General features: G+C 35.7%; 1 protein-coding gene across 5 annotated transcripts in view; it reads right to left on the bottom strand.

Moving 5' to 3' along the window:
* NUBPL (nucleotide binding protein like) overlaps nt 1-21302 on the bottom strand; it is a 338633-nt gene that overhangs the window by 106624 nt on the left and 210707 nt on the right. For all 5 annotated transcript variants that reach the window (XM_037733488.1, XM_037733487.1, XM_037733489.1 and 2 more), the window contains one exon: nt 17179-17264. In XM_037733488.1, the coding sequence (XP_037589416.1) occupies nt 17179-17264 (86 nt within the window). The remainder of the gene's footprint in view (nt 1-17178; nt 17265-21302) is intronic.

The following is a 21302-nucleotide window of genomic DNA, read 5'->3' on the forward strand; positions in this document are numbered from 1 at the left end:
CAATTCAGAGAGAAAGCATTCTGATCTTAGAATCTCTTATACTGCTAAGACATAGAGACACAGAGCAAGTGTGCATTTGCGGTTTGTGTAATTTTCATCTTCTTATCAAATTGTTCTCTATGGACTGTATAAATATCTCAGACATGTTCTCTATAAACCATATAAATGTCACAGACCTAAAATATAAAACTATAACCAAACTCAATATTTAATGAGCCCTTATTATATGCCAGTAACTGGGCTAAACAAAGAATACCGTATGGTGGTGAGCAAAACAGACTTGATCCTTACCCCTTGGAGCCTGTACTCTAATTGGAGAAATTGATTGAACAAATAATAGTGCAAAAAGACACATAAAATGAAATAGCTTCTCTGGAAGAAAAGTTTAGGGTATTATGAGAGTGTAGAACAGAGAGGGCTTGATCTACTCTGGGAGTCAGAGAGGGCTTCCTTTAAGAAACATTTGATGTTAAAGCTACAGAGTAACCAGGCGAAAACAAGGAGAAAGGGAAGAAAACATTCAAGATAGAAGTAGGGAGCAAACGTCTCCCTTCAAGGAACTGAAAGGCCAGTCTAAGGGCGCTGAGGAGCAGAGTGAGATGGTGTGTGAGTGAAGCGAGATGAAGCTGGAAAGGTGGGGCTTGTAGGTTATATTAAGGTGTCTGAGTTATATAATGAGTGTCAAAGAAGCCATTACAGAGTTTTAAGCAAGAGAGGCCACTATGCCTGTAGTTGTAGTAGAGACATTACTCATGTCTGCAGTGTTTTAGAAACAACACAAAATAATGGAAGAAACTAAATGGAATTGTCTTTGTGTGTTTATTTTCTTAGACAAACATGAATCCTGGGCCATGTTCTCCAAAACTGATCATGGGAGAGGTGACCACTTTTAATATTGTCTAAAATATGTCCATTTCTCTGCCTAGGCACAAGGTTAGGATTTTTCTTCCCTGCAGTTAGGTAGGAACACGTAACTTGTTTTGGCCAATGAAATGTGTGCAGAAGTGCCATGTGTCACATCTACGCCAAAGCTTTAAGTGTTAATTCCCCATTGTTTTTCCCTTTGTCTTGATGACCAGCAATCCTCCAGCTGGGGGGTGCTATGTCAGTCTGGGTACCAGAGTGTTGAATAATACAGAGAACAATACAATACAGAAGAGTGTTCAAGCCAAACCACAATGGACACGGAGCATGAGACAAACAAACTTGTGTTGTTTTAAGCCACTGAAACTTGAGAGTTGATAACACACGTAACCTAGCCCATCTTGGCTGATACAGAGGTATAGAAAGAAAACATTGAAATTTCTATTTCTATTTTATAATTTCTTTTTCAAGTTTGTTTTATAATGAAAACAACATATTAATGTTGTAATATATGTATACCACATATACAATATATAACTTAATAAATATATTTAATACATATATTAGGTTATATGTTCAAACATCACTTACTAATAAGGATATATAAATGAAAGTTTGGAGGTGGGCTGGATGTGGTGGTTTATGCCTATAATTCCAGTACTTTGGGAGGCTGAGGCAGGAGGCTCACTTGAGCCCAGGAGTTCAAGACCTGCCTGGACAACATAGCAAGACCCTGTTTCTAACACACACACACACACACACACATGCACACACACACACAGTAGTCAGGTATGGTGGCACACATGTGTGATAACAGCTACTCAGGAAGCTGAAATGAGAGAATTGCTTGAGACTGGGAGGTCGACGCTGCAGTGAGTTCTGTGATTGTGCCTCTGTACTCCAGCCTGGGTGACAGAGCAAAGCCCCATTTCAGAAAAAAAAAATAAGTTTGGAATTAAAGAAACTTTTATATGTTTGAAAGTAAGGGGTTTTGACAACTAAGCTTGGTTCTATTACTGATAATATGTAATTTCTTCCAGTAAAAGAATAAATGTTCTAATATTGCTTCCTAGGACATCTTAAATAAATCAATTCCATTTAACTCTAGAATTCTCTAACCTTAAGAATGTCCCATACATATGCCACTTTGCTTGACTTTACCAAAAATGTTGGTTATAACAGAATGAAGAGCTCAGAAGACTCATATATGAAAGTCACTAATTTACAATGGAGACCATGTAGTACTGCATGTTAATTGGCTATCCATATATAAAATATGAATCTTAACCTCCTACCTCATTCCATACACAAAAATTAATTCCAGGAGGACTGTAGAGTTAAATATGAGATGTAAATAATAATGCTTTTAGAAAAAAATAGGCAAATATAATAACGCTGCAGGCAGGCAGGCAGAGATTTTTCCAGCAGGACACAAAGAAGAACTAAACACAAATGAAATTATTTAAATTAAATTGGAGTACATTAAAATTAAGAAATTAATCAAAAGATATTATTAAGAGAGTGAAAGGGCAAACTATAGAGTGGAAGATGGTATATATAATACATATATATGACAAAGTACTTTTACCCATAATATATAAAGAACTCCTGGAAATCAATAAGGAGAAGTCAGATAATATGATAAAGAAATGGGCAAGAGACTTAAAAGACATTCCACAATGGAGGATATTCAAAGTATGCTTATGCTTGAGACTGGATTAGAAAAGAAATATCAGTATGACTAAAACAAAAAAAATTATATCAATTATTTGTGAGAGTCCAGAACGAGTAAGATTCATTGTTTCAGTTGAGTGGAAAAGGGTACAATCATTTTAAAAAATGGTCTGGCAGTATCTACATAAACTGATATATGTTTATACTACAGCACAGCAATTCTACTCCCAGTTATATAACAACAGAAACATGAACAAAACATTCACTAAAAGACAGGTACAAAAATGTTGATAACAACACTAATATAATAGTCAAAAATGGAAAACTACTCAAGTGTCCACCAACAATAAAATGGGCAAATTGTGATATATTCACACAATGGAATGCTACAGAGCAATGACAATAAAAGAACTATAGCAACAATCAGCAGTAGGAGTGAATCTCATAAACATAATTTTAAGCAAAATAAACCAGACATACAACACTATATTATTCTGCTTGTAAAAATTTCAGAAACAAGCAAAACTAATCTATAGTATTATAATTTGGGTTCCATTTTGGGGTAGTGACTAGAAGGTGGCATAGGCAAGGGTTTTGGGGGTGCTGGTAATGTTCTACTTCTTATTTCGAAATTTTATATTGTTTGACTAACATTTCCCCAATCCCTGCTCCCTAGCCCCTGGTAACCACCATTCTACTCTCTACCTCTATAATACAACTTCTTTAGATTCCACATATAAGGGAGCTGATGAAGTATTAGTCTTTCTGTACCTGGATTATTCTACTTCATATACTGTCCTCCAGGTTCATCCATGTTGTTACAGGATTTCTTTCTTTTTAAAGGCCAAATAGTATTCCATTGTCTGTGTATATGTGTGTGTATACATATTTTTTAAATCCATTCATCTGTTGACTGATTCCATATCTTGGCTATTGTGAATAGTGCTGCGATAAACATGGGAGTGCATATCTCTCTTTGGTAGGCTGATTTCAGTTCCTTTGGGTATATTCCCAGCAATGGGACTGTGGGATCATATGGTAGTTGTACAGTTAATTTTTTAAGAAACATCCATACTGCTTTCCTTAATGGCCGTATTAATTTATATTTCCACTCAAAGTGCAAGGGTTCCCTTTTCTCCACATCCCCACCAACACTTTTACCTTTTTGATAATAGCTATCCTAACAGGTATGAAGGGATATCTCATTGTGGTTTTCATATGCATTTACCTGATGAGTAGTGATACTAGCATTTTTTTTCACATAGCTGTTGGCCATTTGTATGTTTTCTTTTGAGAAATGTCTACTCAGATCCTTTGCCCATTTAAAAAATCAGGTAGTTTGTTTTCTTGCTATTGGGTTGAGTTCATTATATATTTTGCATATTAACTCCTTATGTATGTTTTGCAAATATTTTCCCTCATTCTGTAAGTAGTCTCTTCACCTTGTTGACTGTTTTCTTGGCTGTTCAGAGGCTTTTTAGTTTGGTATAATCCCATTTGTCTGTTTTTGCTATTTTGCTATTTTGTCTATCCAGAAAAATCACTGCCCAGACCAATGCCACAGGTTTTCTTCTAGTAGTTTTAAAGTTTCAGGTCTTACATGTAAGTCTTTACTGCGTTTTGGGTTGGTTTTTATACATGGTGTGAAATATGCTAATTTCATTCTCCTGCATGTGGACATCCAGTTGTCCTAACACCATTTATTGAAATGACTGTCCTTTCTCCATTGTTTGTTCTTGGCACCTCTGTCAAACATCAATTGACTGTAAATATATGGATTTATTTCTGGGCTCTCTATTGTTCTATTTCTGGAATACAAACAATGGATATGTTCACTTTGTAAAAATTCATTGAGCTATAATTTGTGCCCTTTTATGTAAGTATGTCACACTTCAATGAAAAGTTTGCTTCTAAAAAACTGTGGTCATGAGAAGAATGGTGATAAAGCAGTAAGAACAAAAATCCAAAACAATAACATATTAGGTGTCTTGTGAAGTTGCCTATAAAAACAACCATCTGTTTTTAAGTAGAAAATATTCTACAAAACCAAAAAAAGCATTAAAATTAAGATGAGTTCCTTGGGAGGAATAATCTCCTATTCTTCCTAATTAGCACTCCAATGAAAGCCCTGAAATAAAGTCTAACTCCATAGAAGCTCTAAAATGGTGGGGCTATATACCCACAATGTCCAATAGGGTAGCCATTAGTCAGTGTGTACTTGAAATGAGTACTTGAAATGTGGCTAGTCGGACTTAAGATGTGTTATAAGTATAAAATACACCCTGAGTATTGAAGACTTAGTATAAGTAAAAAAATGTAAAATATCTGAATAATTTTTAAAGTTTTCAAGTTACAGCTAGTGCTCGACTTACGACCACGATTGGTTCCGACAGACCAGTCGTAACACGATTTGGTCGTAAGTTGAGTAGGCTATATGCACGCGGAGATGGTAGCACTGCTGGAAGCTGGTCCACACTGTCGTACACCCAGCTGGGCGACGTTTGCGCTGCCAGATGCGGAGCGGTCATGGCTAGCGATTGTGGTCGTAAAGTCGAATGGTCATAAGTTGCATAGGTTGTAAGTAGATCAATACCTGTATTTATTGTTAAGCTTTTACATCAAAGTATATCGGGAACACACAAAAAAGTACTTAAGTTTAAAACAAAATGGATTCACCAAAATGTATGCCCATGTTACCAAACCTCTGTTAATAAATAAAGTGTTGCCAGCAGCCCAGAAGTCTCCCTATATACCTTCCAAACACTTTCCAAAAGGTATTCACTAACCTACTAACACCATAAATTTTGTGTTGTTTTGAATTTGATACTAATTGAATCACATAATTTTTTTTGTGTGTCCAAGTGATTCATCCAGCTAAACTATGTACCTATAATTTACTTTGATTGAGTCTTAAGATTTTATAATGACTATACCACAAATATTCATTCTTCTGTTGTGTCATTTGGGTTGTTTCCAGATTTTGGCTCCTGTAAACAATGCTTCTGTGAATATTTTTGTGCATGTCTCTCTCTCTCTCTTTTTTTTTTTTTTTACTGGGTATTAGGTTATATGTATTTAACTTAATACATTAAAGAAGCGAAGGTTTCCAAATAAAGTTCTATCAATTTATACTACCGCCAGAAATGTATGAGAATTCCAGCTCTTCCACAGCCTGGACCTTTGGTACCATCAGTCTTTAAATTTTAGCAAGTATGGTGAGTATGCTGTAGATATTCTGCTGGCTTTTTCAACTGTCAACTTGTTTATACTAGGAGCTATATTACTTAGACTTCCCCCTACATGGTTCCTGGTTAAAGTTTGCCAAAAGTAAAGTGGCAGGAGATCTGGAAGGTGAAAATGAAGCCTTAGGCATTACACACTATTGGTTTCCTTTGTTCAGAGGTGGTGAAAGGAAGATTCGGGGGTGCAGTTGCATTCCAGTTTGTCCTCATTTTTTTGGAGTCTGTACCCACCTATCTCTTCTACCACGGTTTTAATTTACATTGCCATAATTATTATTAAAGCTGACGATATATTTTACTTTTTTTTTGGTCGTTTATATATCCTCTTCCACAAAGTGCCTGTTCAGGTCTCTTGCCTATTTTTTCAATGGATTATATGTTTCCTTCCCCTTATTAAATTATACGAATTCCTAGCGTTTTCCAAATACAATTCCTTTGTTGGTTGACCCTCAATAATTTTTATGTGAATTTCATGTTAAAATGATAATATTTCGAATATATTGTGGTACATGTATTATTAAAATTAACTTCATCTTTTTTTTTTTTTTACTATTTAAAATATGGCTATTAAAAAAAACTTTAAAACTACATTTGTGGTTCATATTTCCATGGTTTATATTTCCATTAGACAGTGTAGCCCCAGACAACTAAAGCCTAACTGTAGAACCTATTTTGGTAGTTCTTCTATCTAATTTTTTAAGGTTCTAAAGATGCACAAGAATATTTTATTAGGTTCTGTGATTTATAATGAATTTTTGGTTTTTTTTTTTTTTTTTGAAACAGGGTCTCACTCTGTTGCTCAGGTTGGAATGCAGTAGCGTGATCACAGCTCACTGAAGCCTCAAACAACTGCAACTCCTGGGCTCAGGTGATCTTCCTGCCTCAGCCTCCTTAGCTGAGACTACAGATGCATGCCAGCACACTCGGCTAATTTTTTATTTTTTGTGGAGACAAGGTCTTGCTATGTTGCCAAGGCTGGTCTTTAACTCCTGGTTTCAAGCAATTCTCCCACCTCAGCCTCTGCACCTGGCCTATTATGAATATTCTTAAAAACTGAACATAAATAAAACACTTTAAAATATACACAGGACTACCATTTTATAAAAATACACAAAACTACCAAGTTTCTGTGCTTTTAACTGAAATTACATCAGCCAAATGTGATAATCCTCTTATGGTTATCTCATTCTGTGCAGAACTCATACAACAGTTATATATATAACTCCGTGTGTCTCTCTCTATATGCATATACAGAGTGATACAGTTATATCAATATATATAAATATACATACACTATATATTCTAACTTTGATTTATTAAAAAAGAAGAAGTTAGTCATTAATTAACATATGCAAACTGTGGCAAACAATTCTTTCAAAACATAGGGTTAGCTGGAGGACAATTTAAAAGCTTGGGTATTAAAAAGCTTAGAAACCACTGCTCAAGTTTACTTAACAGCAATCCTCCATAATCAATGAGTTTTGAATGGGGGCAACTAGGAAGAACATTAGAATATCCATTTTGCAGTTTGTTCATTAGAAATTCTTCTCTCTTAAAAGAGGAAAGAATTCAAGTCCATTATGATGGCTTCCCCGACAAATAAGCCTTGTGAAATACTTGTTAATACTTCATACATTGTTAAGCTGTTTGTATTTATGTAGAGCTATTGTGTATACCCTTTAATAGCAGAAACATTAGAAAACAGATGCTTTGCTATAGCTTAATTTACATAATACCACTGAGATACAGCTGTAAGCATGCTCAATCATTTTTTAATGTCTCATCAAAGTGTAAGGTCCTTTTTTCCTTTTACCTCAGCGACTTTTACTAAAAGAAAGCAAATACTATATGCCTGGCTACCATCAACCACCACAACCCTTTTGCATGTGATTCTTGTAGTATTCCAATCCATCACTGGTTCAGAAGGGCACTTGTTTTCTTAACTTTTTAAAAATTGATTCTCTTGAAATATCAACATTGCTCTGAATATTGGATTTTTGTGTCTAAATCTATTGAATTAAGGAGGATCCAATTTTAATTTCTTTTTGGCATTTTAAACCCAGATACAGGTAACAAGAAAGATTTTTAAGCTACTATATAATCCAATTTCTCCAGGTTATAATCAGGCTAAATGCCTGCTGGGTGGAACCTGTCAGAAGCATTAAAAGTTATGTATGATTTAAGAAAAACTGAGGAGGAAAAATTCATTGTTAAATAATGAATAATAACACTTGAAATTAATTTAGATTCATAAGTGCTTTTCAGTTCTTTGTTAGATTCAAACAAGTTTTTGGTATATTTCTTGAAGCACGTGCACGAATACCACAATTTTTAAAAATGAGATGGGTGTTCTTGTTTTCTCTTTGAGAAATAGTCATTTGACATGGAAAGAACAACGAACAGGGAGGCCTGTGTCCATGCTCCTTTCAGGGACCAACTAAATAGCTGTGGGTCCTTGAGGTGCAACTTAACTTCTCTATGCCTTGAATTGTTACTATTTGTATGTTTTTTTTTTTGAGACGCAGTCTTGCTCTGTGCCCAGGTTGCAGTGTAGTGGGGCAATCTCAGCTCACTGCAACCTCCGCCTCTCAGGTTCAAGTGATTCTCCTGCCTCAGCCTCCTGAGTAGCTGGGATTATAGGCACCCGCCACCACACCTGGCTAATTTTTGTATTTTTAGTAGAGACAGGATTTCACCATGTTCATCAGGCTGCTCTCGAACTCCTGACCTCATGATCCGCCCACTTTGCCCTCCCAAACTGCTGGAATTACAGGCATGAGCTACCATGCCTGGCCTATGCCTTGAATTCTTAATCTTGAAAAACAGGATTTATAATAATCTCTAATGTCTACCACTATAACAATAACATTCAGAGCTACCCTTTACAGTACCATGTGCTAAGGTTATGCTAAGTACTGTCATTGTAATCATGCTTCACTGCCATAATGACCAAAGAGATGGGTATTATCATCCCTATATCATGGAAGGCAACGCTGAAGCTAAATTATTTGCTCAAGGTCACACAGTTAGTAAATGACAAAGTCAAAATTCAAACTACCTTAGTGACTGGTTTGTATAAGGAAGTCACTAAACAAGATGACAATTAAAGAGGCTAGAGATTTTTGTGCATGGAATTAAGTGGCCTAAAATAATAATGAGTCAATAAAGTTGAGCAACATAGCATAGAAATTAAGAGCACAGTTACAGGGCAGGCCTGATTTCAGCCATCCTTACCACTCAGTGCTGCAGTCAAGTCTCAGGCTTCATCCCCTTCTCCCAGATCCTGGACATGGAACTCCCCTTCCACATATCACCCACATGATACCTCCTTGACTGTCAGCAGAACCTATGGCTCATTAACTCCTCCCCATTTTTCAATCCACCAGCTTCTTCTGGCTTATCTACCTTAACAATCAGAACCCCAATCATAAGCAAATTTGATGAAGAACCCTCTTACACCCTAGAATCTGTCACCCTGTGATAGTCCATGATGTCCAGAGTATTAAACCTCAACTCTAGAGTATCCACAGAAACTGCAGTTAAGAATAAGGGCTCTGGAAAGCAGACTTCTTAGGATCAGAGCCCAAATGCCCCACTAAATACATAGATATTCTTGTGTAAGTTATTTAACCTCTGTGAACCACATTTCCTCATGTGCAAAATGGGGGAAATGATATTCTGTATCTCACAAAGTTGTTATGAGCGATGAGTTTAATTCATGTAAATCACATAAAACAGCATTCTAGTTCAAAGCACATACAGATTTCTCAGAGAGCCTAGAGGAAGACACAAATGAGTATATATCTCTAGTCTCTGAGATGTAATTATGGCTGAGATGCAGAATGCTATCCAGTCTTATAAAGGTAATAAATTTTTCTCATTTTTCTAAGAAGACAATATAATTTCTAAGAAGACAACATAATCCTTAACCTTTACAAACAAATACTAAAAAGTTCCAGACTACAGTAGGATTGTCTCTTTGTTTTTTGTTTTTAGCAGAAAAAATAAACCACGGGAAAGGTATAATTTCTCTCTCTTTTATAAAATAAATATTTGTAAGACTAAAACAGTTATATAATTTTCAGAATTATTTATTAGGGAATAAATCAATTCAGTGATTGACATTAGGATTTAACCTATATATTTGTTTCTAGGTCAAATGTGGTATAGACTGCTAGCTGCTCACCAAAATTCATGATCTCATCTTCCCTGGCACACAACTAACTTAAATTTCTTGGGCTCCTTAAGAATTGTGACATGTGGTCATGTGACTGAATTTTAGCTAGTAGAATGGGCATAGAAGTATGTGTACCACATCCAGGTCTGGCCCATAAAAATCTCCAAGGTAGGCATATGCCTCTGTATTCTCTTTCCTTGTGGCTGGCTAGAATGAAGATGGCTCCTAATGTAATTTTGGAAGTTACAATTGAAAATGACAGAGGCTCCAACAGTCTGATAGGCTGCATTGAAGAAGGCTACTCTGCTCACCTGTTCATCTACTATAATAGTACTGTTATATGAGCAAGGAAGAAACTTCCACTGTATTTGTATCATTATGTATTTTGGGATCTACTTGTGACAGCAATTAGCCTTCCTTAAATAATGTAAATTTCAAATAATGCAGAATTTTAGACTCAAAATAATATAGCAACTTAGCAAATCTATATGAAGATAATGTAAATGCTCAATTAAAATACTCAAGGAATAAAGATATCTCAAAGAACAGTAGTTTTAAAAATTCTAATTTCTTCTTTTTTTTTTTTGAGACAAGGTGTCACTCTAACATTCAGCTGGAGTGTACTGGCATGATTGCAGTTCACTGTAGCCTAGACCTTCCAGGTTCAAGCAATCCTCTCACCTCAGCCTCCTAAGTAGCTGGGACTATAGTTGCATGCCACCATACTAGGCTAATTTTTTATTTTTTTGGAGAGACAGGGATCTTACTACATTGCTTACTCCTAGCCTCAAGCGATCCTCCTGCCTCAGCCTCACAAAGTGATAGGATTACAGGCATGAGCCACCACACCCAGCCCCAAATTCTTATTAGCAAATAAAGAGATTAGTTATAACACTGAGGTCAAATACATAAAAATCTGTAAATTCATAACATTCTAAAAAGTAATTATATAACATTATATCAACTTTGAGTGCTTAGACTGCCAAAAACTGTACTTAAGCCATTTATATACATTATCTTGTTTATTCTCATCTCAACCTCCTGAAGAAAATACTACTACAATTCCCAAATGATGACTGAGAAAACTAAGGCATAGAATCAATAACTCAGGCCATACAGTTACAAAGTGGCAGAGCTGTGATCTACAATTCAAACTCCTCAGCTCACACTCTTCACTACTATGTAAAAGTGCCTCTGCAAGTAGTTTCCTATCATTCAAAAAATTATAAGAAAATGTGGAAAGCAATTTAATTTGAAACCACAAAAGAATATTAAAAATATAGTCCTTTAAGTGGTAACAAAAATCTGTATTTAAGAGATTTTTTTAAAGAGTATTTCTCTTATCAGTATCTTTACCAGTTTCTTCCTTGGCAAACACTATTAAATCACAACTCTCATAGAGAAGAAGGGCAGAGATTTGTGACTGAAACCTAACCTCTTATTTCTAGTTTGTTGTCAACCTGAGCTAAAAATCAGCTCCTGGTAGATTTATTAATGGCGGTATAACTCAAAATTCTTTTGACTTCTGCCTTTTTTGTTCTAACTTTTCTACCCTATACAATCGATTCCCAAAATTGTCAATTCTTCCTTCAAAATGTCAATTACATTCATTTCTCCTTCTGCTTTCACTGGCGTTATTCCAAATCAGCCCCTCACTGCCTATCACCTATACCATGTTTTTCCAATCTTTTAAAGTGTCTTACTGATAAAAGAAATATTTTACATCTTGACTACATGGAAGAAGGCTACTCTGCTCACCTGTTCATCTACTATAATAGTATTATTACATGAGCAAGAAACACACAATACAAACACACATATAATATGTGTGTTTCTACTTGAGACCAAATCTTTTTTTTTTTTTTTTAGACCAAATCTTTATGAAATAAGACTCTCTTCCTAAGAGCAATTTATTCTGACATGGTTTAAACATTTTGGTTACATCTCTTACTGTGCTGATTTCGTGATCTGTTGGTGGGTCACGACCTGCAGCGTAAATAACTTTGATCATTGCAAATGTTCACTTACTTCCTCCATGTTTCCTGGCTCCTATTCTTTTTATTCATCTCTACCAGATTAAATCTTTGTCAAATTCTATCCTAATGATGTCTACTTCCCATTCAGAATTCTTTACAAACTCCTCTTATAATCTTAAGAAGAAAGTACAAATTCCTTAGCCTACTGTTTAAGGCCCTACCAAATCTGGCAATACACCAATATACACTACCTCAACTATAGACAAACTGAACAATCCTGAACACAACTTGTGTATTCCTGATTCTCTGCAGACTGAATTCTGTCCCTCCCTAGTCCCTAGATATGCCTATGAAAATCCTACTCCACTCATTCACTCGGTATATATTTAGTGATAAACTACATCTTCCAGGCACAGAGGGAGAGACAGGTGGTCCCTGTACTCACAGAATATATAGTATAGTATAGTATAGTATAGTATAGTATAGTATAGTATAGTATGCAAATGTTAAAGTACTGACAAATGTAAAAACAGTTACAAAAGGAGTAATAGAGTATAACTGGATCATAAAATAAAAAGAGCTCATAAAAGAGTTAGGGTGGGCTGAGCGAGGTGGCTTATGCCAGCACTTTGGGAGGCCGAGGTGGGTGGATTGCTTGAGGTCAGGAGTTCGGGACCACCCTGGTCAACATGGTAAAACCAAGTCACTACTAAAATACAAAAATGAGCCTGGTGAAAGGCATCTATAATCCCAGCTACTAGGGAGGCTGAGGCAGGAGAATTGCTTGAACCCAGGAGGCAGAGGTTGCAACGAGCTGAGAGACTGCACCACTGCACTCCAGCCTGGGCAACTGAGACTCCATCTGAAAAAAAAAAAAAAAAAAAACAAACAAACAAAAAAAAAAAAAAAAACAAACAAACAAACAAACAAAAAAAGCCAAAAAAAAAAAAAAAAAAAAAAAAAAAAAAAAAAACAAACAAACAAACAAAAAAAAACGGGGGCGGTTAGGGCAACTCTCCCTGAGGCACCTTTTGTTTAATCTAAGCACCAAAGTACAAAAAGGAGTTAACAGGTGAAAATGAGGTTAAAATGTTCTCCAGTAGGGAAAGAGCATGGTAAGGGTTCCGAGGCAAGAACTGGTGTGTGGAAACTCTGAAGAAGTAGAAGACCAGTTCAGTTGTGGCACAGAGAAAGCAAGGCAGGGTAGCCTGTGAGCAGGGATAAGGGGAATAGCAGACATGGATGGCATTACATCGCAGATCAAAGTATCCTGCCTGCTATATGCTAGGTAACTATGCATTTAAGAATGTTTAAGGCATGTTTTCTTGCCATCCAAGAACCTGCATTCTTCTGTGAAGACTGACAGGTAAACCTGTAGTGGAATAAAAACCAAACTAAACATATGTATAAGTAGATCAGAGACAGGAGTAATAACTTTTGCTGGAATACTGGGAGAAGCATTCTAGAGGAAATAATGTCTAAGCAGAGGTATTAAAAATGAATAAATTGGCTGTGGCTTATCAGGCAAAGGACCAGGATATGTAAAATTACAGGGACATGAAAAAAATAATCACGGCTTTTCCATAAAGTCATCCTTGATAGCCTGGAAGAAAAAATGTTTTTATACTTCTCAGTATTGAGGGCATCAAAATAGATTTAGGCTATAGGATGATAAAGTACTTGAAGAAAGAGGCTTCATTTTTCTTTATTTTTTCCTAAACCACTAATGGAAGTTTATTACAGCACTTTGCTTATAGAAGACACTAAATATGGGTAAATATAGATGTGTGGAATAAATAATCACATTTGTTGAATTAAAAGTAACTAAGTGATCCCTATGTGCCACAGGAATAAGAGAATAAATGTACATTTACTTTTCAGTAGCTGGGAAAGAGATTATCAAAGAAGGAAGGACTATATAGTGAAATCCCTTTGACACTAGGAGTTCAAATAGTAGAATAGGGCTCCAAATTGAGGTGCCTGGGACTCTCATGTATAAGGAGGCAACAAAAATGAGTGAGAATGATATAACACATAAATCATTCATTGTTTAAAATGTGTAAGACCGAAAAGTTTTATTTTGTTAAAAAACAGTCTACCTACAAATAATGAGATAGTTAAGGATTTGGTATAGTTATTATCATTTTAGGCAGAGAACAGATAATTTAATAGCTCATTTCTTCTCCTATCTAAGGCCTTGAGTTTTAAGAAATCATTTAAATTAACTTCAAAATGTTCTTGCAGACATTATAAACTCTGTCCATACCGATGAATTCCAATGACATCATTGTTTCCATGGTAACTAATGCACTTCAAATGAGGGAAAAACAGAGGGCAAGACTAAAAACCAAGGGGAAGAAATGAAATAAAGTGGTATAAACAAAGCATAACATCTTTTTGGTATTTACGAAACACTTACTAATTTCAAAGCTTTACCATTACTTAGGCTTTGAGGCTCTTAAGGGCCATAGGGATCTCAAAGTTCATCAAATCTACTTCCCACTCATAGCCAAGACCTTTACAATGTAGCTGAATCAAGATCGCCCAATTGTTCACAGAGTTTATTGCTGGAAAGTTCTTACTCATTAACTTGCAAACATTACTGAATACCTAACTTGTTCTGCAGGTTTAAGAGATGATTAAGACCTTCTATCTCTTTTAAAAAATGTTGGTAGTTTAGAAGGCAAATAATTTAAATGTAGGGTGAAAACAAGAGAGGGCTATAATAAAGATACAGGGAGATGTCCAAAAGGCCAGAGGAAGGAAGTATAAATCCCAACTTGGAAGAATTTCACAGTTCCAGTGACTTTCATTTTCACTCCCACTAAGTCCCACAAACCCAAGACAACATCCTGGACCTGTCATGACCCAGAACTGCTCTAACTTGGCAAACTTATGGGCTAAGATCAACTTTCTCATCCCAAACAGCTCTTTCACCCTCTAACTGATCCCTGAAGTAGTCCTATGAGCCTTACCCAGTCTATCAGCCTTCACTTGGAATACCTCCTCATACTCTCTTGCTAATATCCTCAACGTTTATCCTTCAGTGGCATCCGCCTAGCAACAGCCTAACCTGGACTTAATGACCATCCCTCTTCCTCTCTGTTATGTTCCATAAGCATTATCTGTCCAACCCTCTGCCTTAGAATCTAGAAAAAAATCTGTCAGAACAGTATGAGATTAAGTATCCAGGTCTACATACAGGTATACAGGTTTACATAAGGACTGAAAGATAATATATTCTGAATTTGGCAACTATGGTCTTTAGACTCCTAACTAGCAAAGTCCATGAAGGACTTGCTCCATAGCCATAGTCACCTCAAATGACAGTGTCCGTTGAAATGGTCTTTTGATATACAAAATGATAATTTACAGGGGGTAAAATTTTAAAGAGATCTTGCTCTTGCTCTGTTTAAAATTTTTTCCTCAAGAAATTCATGTTTTTGGGTGAGCTAGACATATACCTCAGCTCTAGTCTTACAGAATGAGAAGTTAAACATTCACTTATGCGCAAATAGAATGGCTATTATCCTAACTTTGGAGTGATCTTAACAGACAATTGGCACTATTATCTAATTTCTATCAGAAAGAATGATTATAGGTTACTTGTTAATGTCATAATTTTTGGTAGATAACCGTCTCTCTAACTTTTTGCTGACTGATTTATTTAAAATCCTATATAATAAGAAACCTAATTTAGTTATCTGGGTAGGCACTACTTGTGTCTAGTTTGTCTAAGAAGGCATAATACAAAGTAACATTGCTCAAATTAGGTGCTTTAGAGAGAGTTTTCTGTGTGAGGTAGGCATTTGGTTATCATTGTTTTAAAAATTTTCCAACCTAAAGTTTATAACAGAGAACACTGGCCCTAAACTACTTGCTGATCACAATCATAAACCCCCTAGTGAAAAACCCTCAGACCACCTGGAAGGTAAATATACAGGCACCTTCCTTAGCAGACTTCTTGATTTCCACAAGAACATGTCAATCCAACCCAGAGTTCTGTGGCTTGCCAATGCTCACAGCACTGTGCTAACTGGCAAAGGTGAAGAAGTGCCACTCTACTACACTATTTTATACTTTTTGAAAGCCCTCTGAGAGATAAACATTTATGAATGCTTCCCTTCAAGTCCATTCATTCAAATACATTATTGGTTCTTAACCTGTGTCCTGGTCACTATAGAATCTGATTAAAGTTACAATTCTTTCCATATCAAAACAAATACACTTAGGCATACAATATAGGGGTAGGAAAGGTGAGAGAGAAAAATCATGAGACTCCTGAAGCTAAGCCACAAACTGAAGTTCAAAAAGCTCTGATGTATATGCTCTAAAATCTGTCTTTGAATTAATAAGCAAGGCTGCTAGCTAGCTACACAGAAGCATCATGTTGGCACTGTACTGAAATGTTTGTTTTAAATTGTACTCTAGCACAATTCCACCTGCTTTTGTTGAGGCACAATAGAAGAACCCTCTATTTACTGTAAAGAAGGTGACGAGTGTGTTCATTACATGCACAGGTTCTTCTTTGTAAGAACCTAGGGAAGATATTTCTCTCTGTTCTCAGCTCTGTCTCTCTTGAGCATCCAGTTCTTTGTTGTTGTTGTTTTTAACTTTGTAGAAATGCAGCTTTATAATGGTACTATATTTCTTCTTCTTTGGCTGCTAAAAAAGTCATGGTACACCCCTAGCATGTATTTAAGTTCCTTAATAGCACACAATTTGTTTACTGACTTCACTTCTGACCCCATCTAATTTTAATTATTTTGTCTATTTTTATTGTACTTTTAACTATTATTATACCAAATTGGGCAGAAAATCCTGAAGTGCCTCCTAGAAGGAGGTGAGCTGTAAGTAAGTTGAACTGGAGGAAGCAGAAGGAAAAAAGTAATCTTTTTCATCTGTTTCCCCATAAGTGATCTATTCAAGTCTATCTATCTAAATAATTTCCTAAAACACTCTTGTAATTGTTTTTTGTCTGTGGCAGCTGCAAGTATGAGAGAAGTAGTACTTCTACAGAAAATGCTTACCTAAAGGATGTTTTAGAATTCTTCTGGATTAATATAATGTGTAGACATGTTTGCACCTATAAGTGTGTTTTTAAAGTAACCATAAATATGAACTAGGAGATTCATAAAGCCTTCTGCACAGGACTAAATTACGACTTCAACTGTATTTTTCAATGACTTGCTTCTTCAGTTAGAAGAGTTTTATATTTTTCAGCAGTGAAGTTGTAAATGCTTACGGGCACATGGACTTTGCGAAACATCTCAGCACCCTTGTGTGCATCCATCAATGCAATATCCTGGGGCGTGGAGACAATCACAGCACCTAACCAAAAGATAAACAAAATGCTATTATCTTATAATTCTTATGGAGAGATTACTTCCAACATTATGTTGTTTACATGCGCAAATAGTCTACTACAGTAACTATTTAGGTCATTCATATAAATTTTATATAATGAATGAGAAAGACAAGAAAATATCTACTTTGTTTTGCCTACCTTTGAATCCTCACTTCTATAATCACAACTGGGCCGGGCACAGTGGCTCACACCTGTAATCCTAACACTTTGGGAGGCTGAGGTGGGTGAACCATTTGGGGCCAGGAGCTAGAGACCAACCTGGTTAACATGGTGAAACCCTGTCTCTACTAAAAATACAAAAATTAGCCAGGTGTGATGGTTCACGCCTGTAATGCCAGTTACTTGGGAGGCTGAGGCAGGAGAATTGCTTGAACCCAGGAGGCGGAGGTTGCAGTGAGCCAAGATTGCGCCACTGCATTCCAGCCAGGGTGGCAGAGCAAGACTCTGTCTCAAAACAAAATAAAATAAAATAAAATAAAATAAAATAAAATAAAATAAAATAAAATCACAACTGATTAATCAGTGATTCAGGATCTTAACTCTATCAGTGGGACTTTCTTCCCATTCAGACAATGTGCTAGTTACACAGATGCACAAGGTAGGTCTTACTTTGAAGTTAACAGTCCAATAACCAGGCATGGTGGTATGTGCCTGTAATCCCATCTACTTGGGAGGCTGAGGCAGAGGGATCACTTAAGCCCTGGAGTCCAAGACCAGCCTGGGCAATATAGTGAGACCTCATCTCAAAAAAAAAAAAAAAAAAAAAAAAAAAAAAAAAAAAAAAAAAAAAAAAAAAAAAAAAAAAGAAAAAAAAAAAGAAAAAAAAAAAAAAAAAAAAAAAAAAAAAAAAGGAAGGAGAAGGAGAGAAAGAAGGTGAAAAAAAAACAGGGAGGGATGGGAGGGATGGAAGGAAGGAAGGGAGGGAGGGAGGAAAAGGGGAAGAAGAGAGAAGGGGAGAGAGAGAGAAATAAAGGAAAGAAAGAAAGAAGGAAGGAAAGAAAGAAAAGAAAAAACGGAAAGAGAGAAGCAGCAGTGGCGGCGGAAATATAAGAAGTGCAGGTGGTTGTTAACAGTCTACTTGGGAGACTGAAAAATTAAGCATTACAATACAATATGCTAAAAAAGAGAAGGAGGAGGAGAAGAAGAATGAGGAGATGGAGAAGAATGGAGGAGGAAGAAGAAGAGCAGGAGGAGGAAGAAGAATTTGTTACTATTCTACTCGGGAGACTGAAAAATTAAGGATTACAATACAATATGCTAAGCATTATAACAGAGGTGTGCGGAGGGTATCATGGACTTGTAAAGAAGAAACAGGAAGATCTAGGAGAGAAAATGGTGAAGTGTAACAGATAGAAGGGGAAGGTAGAGATAGGAGAAGCAATGGGGGAAAGTGTCCAGGAAGAAGTGATTCTTAAGCTGAGTCCTAAAAGTTTATATTCTTAAAAACTCACACTGGAAAGCAATTTGGTGGGAATAAAGCTGAGGGCTGTGGCAGAATTTCAGATGCAAAATGGCAGAGGCCTGAACTGAAGTGGATGCAGATGGTGACTTTTCCGGGTCTCCACTACTATCCTACCGAAACCAGGTAGTACTAGGGTACAGAGTTTTGAGAGAAAGTGCGATACAATTTTTCTTTAGGTGGAAAAAACAAAGGCCTGGTTAGGATTGGCAGGGTCTGTGAATTTTTTTTAATTTTGTGGCTCCCTCTAGATGATAACCTAAAAATAATTAACATAAACATAATATATATCACATGGCTGACCATCACCTTACAACTAAATATGCAATGCTATGACAATTCAGAGTCCCAAACTGTCAAATTGCTATCAAGTGTCAGTCTGACACAACTAATGAAAACAGAGGCAAGATTAACAATAAATAACTGATTACACCAAGTGAAGGTCAAATGATACTAGAGAGTATCGCCTGAAGGGATATTTTGAAGAAGTTCGAACAGAGAAAAGTGGCGGGAGAACCACGTTACCACAAAGCACATGGCAGTATAGGCATGTCAAACTCGAAAGAACTTGTACGACAGCAGTTAGCGATAAATTCATCTTGCAATCAGCATCTTCATTTCAGGGAAAAAAACATCTTTTACATTAAATTAATGTCATAAATTTGAATTTTGCTAATTTTGTAGGTTTTGCTTATATTTAATTTATTTAATTTTTAACCTATATAATATGTGCTATAAACTTACAGATTTTGTGTTTATACCTTATAAAAAAAATCAGTATGGGGTGTGGGAAGATTATTTTTCCTTTAGAAAAAAAGGCCTATTTGTTACTCAAGTTTGAGATACACAATTTTTAGAATTCAAACAGAACAGGATTCAAAATTTGATTCTATAGCTGACTACATGTATAACTAGATAATTCCTTAACCTATCAGAGTTTTTGCTTCTTCATCTACAAAATGGCATAGAAATACTTAGGTCACAGTGTTAAAATAATTCAGTAAACTACTATACACAGATACTTGACATGATGTCTAACATGCAATAAATGATGGCTGTAGCTGCTGTTATTATCATCTTTACTACATTTATTATTGTTATTAATAAAATGCCTTAGACATTGCTAAGAATGTCATTTTCCTAATGGCTATCTGGCAGCTCATCCTACTTTTCAAACTGTTCCATGGATCACTACAGCCTTCTATTTTTATTTATTCTGTCCAATAAACCAAAACTTAGTTAACACTTCTCTTTCCCCTCTTGCAAAGACTGACAGAAATCACATCTTGGCAAAAATTACACTGTACACCTCCAATATATTTTTAGAATTTGCCACCTTCTAGATTCTGTTATTAATCTGTTTCCTAGTTTTTTTCATACCTAGTCATTTGGAAGGGATCTAATTCCAGCTCTGGGTGTATCCAGGTGTATAACTAACCTCGAACAAATAATTAAGAATCAGAGTGACTCTGAGTCTTTCTTTAATTGTAAAACTAGTGCCTGCACTAGGTAGTTTCCAAGGATTCAGCTATCTCTATACTATTTAGCATTCCATCTTAACTATAAACAGCTTCTAGAACTACCTCTGCTCAACTTGACTGCCCGAGTAATCTTATTTAAGGGATATTAGCCCTCAGTCTCAGAACTTTTCTCTTTCTACATAAGCAGAGGAATCTCCTTGGCTATTTCCTCCAACTCTTCTCCTTCTCTATATATTAGTATGTAGGGTGTTCTCTACTGCACTGGGTCTAAAAAGTATTCTTAGCTTTTATATGATATAAACACGTTACTGTTTAAAATACTTTTTGTCTACTATTTGTAGCATCATTACACAATATAGCTTCTAGGGCAGTTATGATTATTTTATTGTTTATCAAACAAAAGTAATGACATAATACTTTGCACATAAAAGATCAAAAACTAGGCACTTAAAAGATCAATGATTTAAACAATGTTCTTATATTTTCAAAATCATCTCCCCTAGATTACTTCAACATAAACTTTAAGTTGGCAATTCCGTGAACTAGGAGCAAGAGCTCCAGATTCTGGTTTTGATGACAGTCTTAATATAATATATAACTTTGAATAAACAAGTCTCAATATATCTCAATACTCCTCTATAAAATGAATCTATTTCCATAGGCCCTATTTAACTTAAACAGCTGTTACATTAAACAAAGTTAAAAGTTTAATAAAAATGTAGAGGGGCATTATTTTAATAGCTATAAGATACTAAAGAGAGGGATTAAACTGGCTTGTTTTCTCCATACTTAATTAACCCTAACACAGTAATACAAATAAGCATCTATGCCATCTGGGTCTCTGCAGAATAGTCTGAATAGCACCATTCGAACAAATTAATAACAACATTTGATAAGGACAATGATCATCTTCCATGTCCTGTCAAATGCTCAAGAAGCATATAAATATTTCATGGAACTACATTTATAGAAGTTTTTTTTGTGTGTGTAAAATGTTTTTGTCTACTATTTGTAGAAATATATGAGGTATTTTGCTGAAATATATGTTCTTTTTTTTTTTT

The sequence above is a fragment of the Cebus imitator genome, unplaced genomic scaffold (genome assembly GCF_001604975.1).
Source record: "Cebus imitator isolate Cc_AM_T3 unplaced genomic scaffold, Cebus_imitator-1.0 Scaffold532, whole genome shotgun sequence".
Taxonomy (NCBI): Eukaryota; Metazoa; Chordata; class Mammalia; order Primates; family Cebidae; genus Cebus; species Cebus imitator.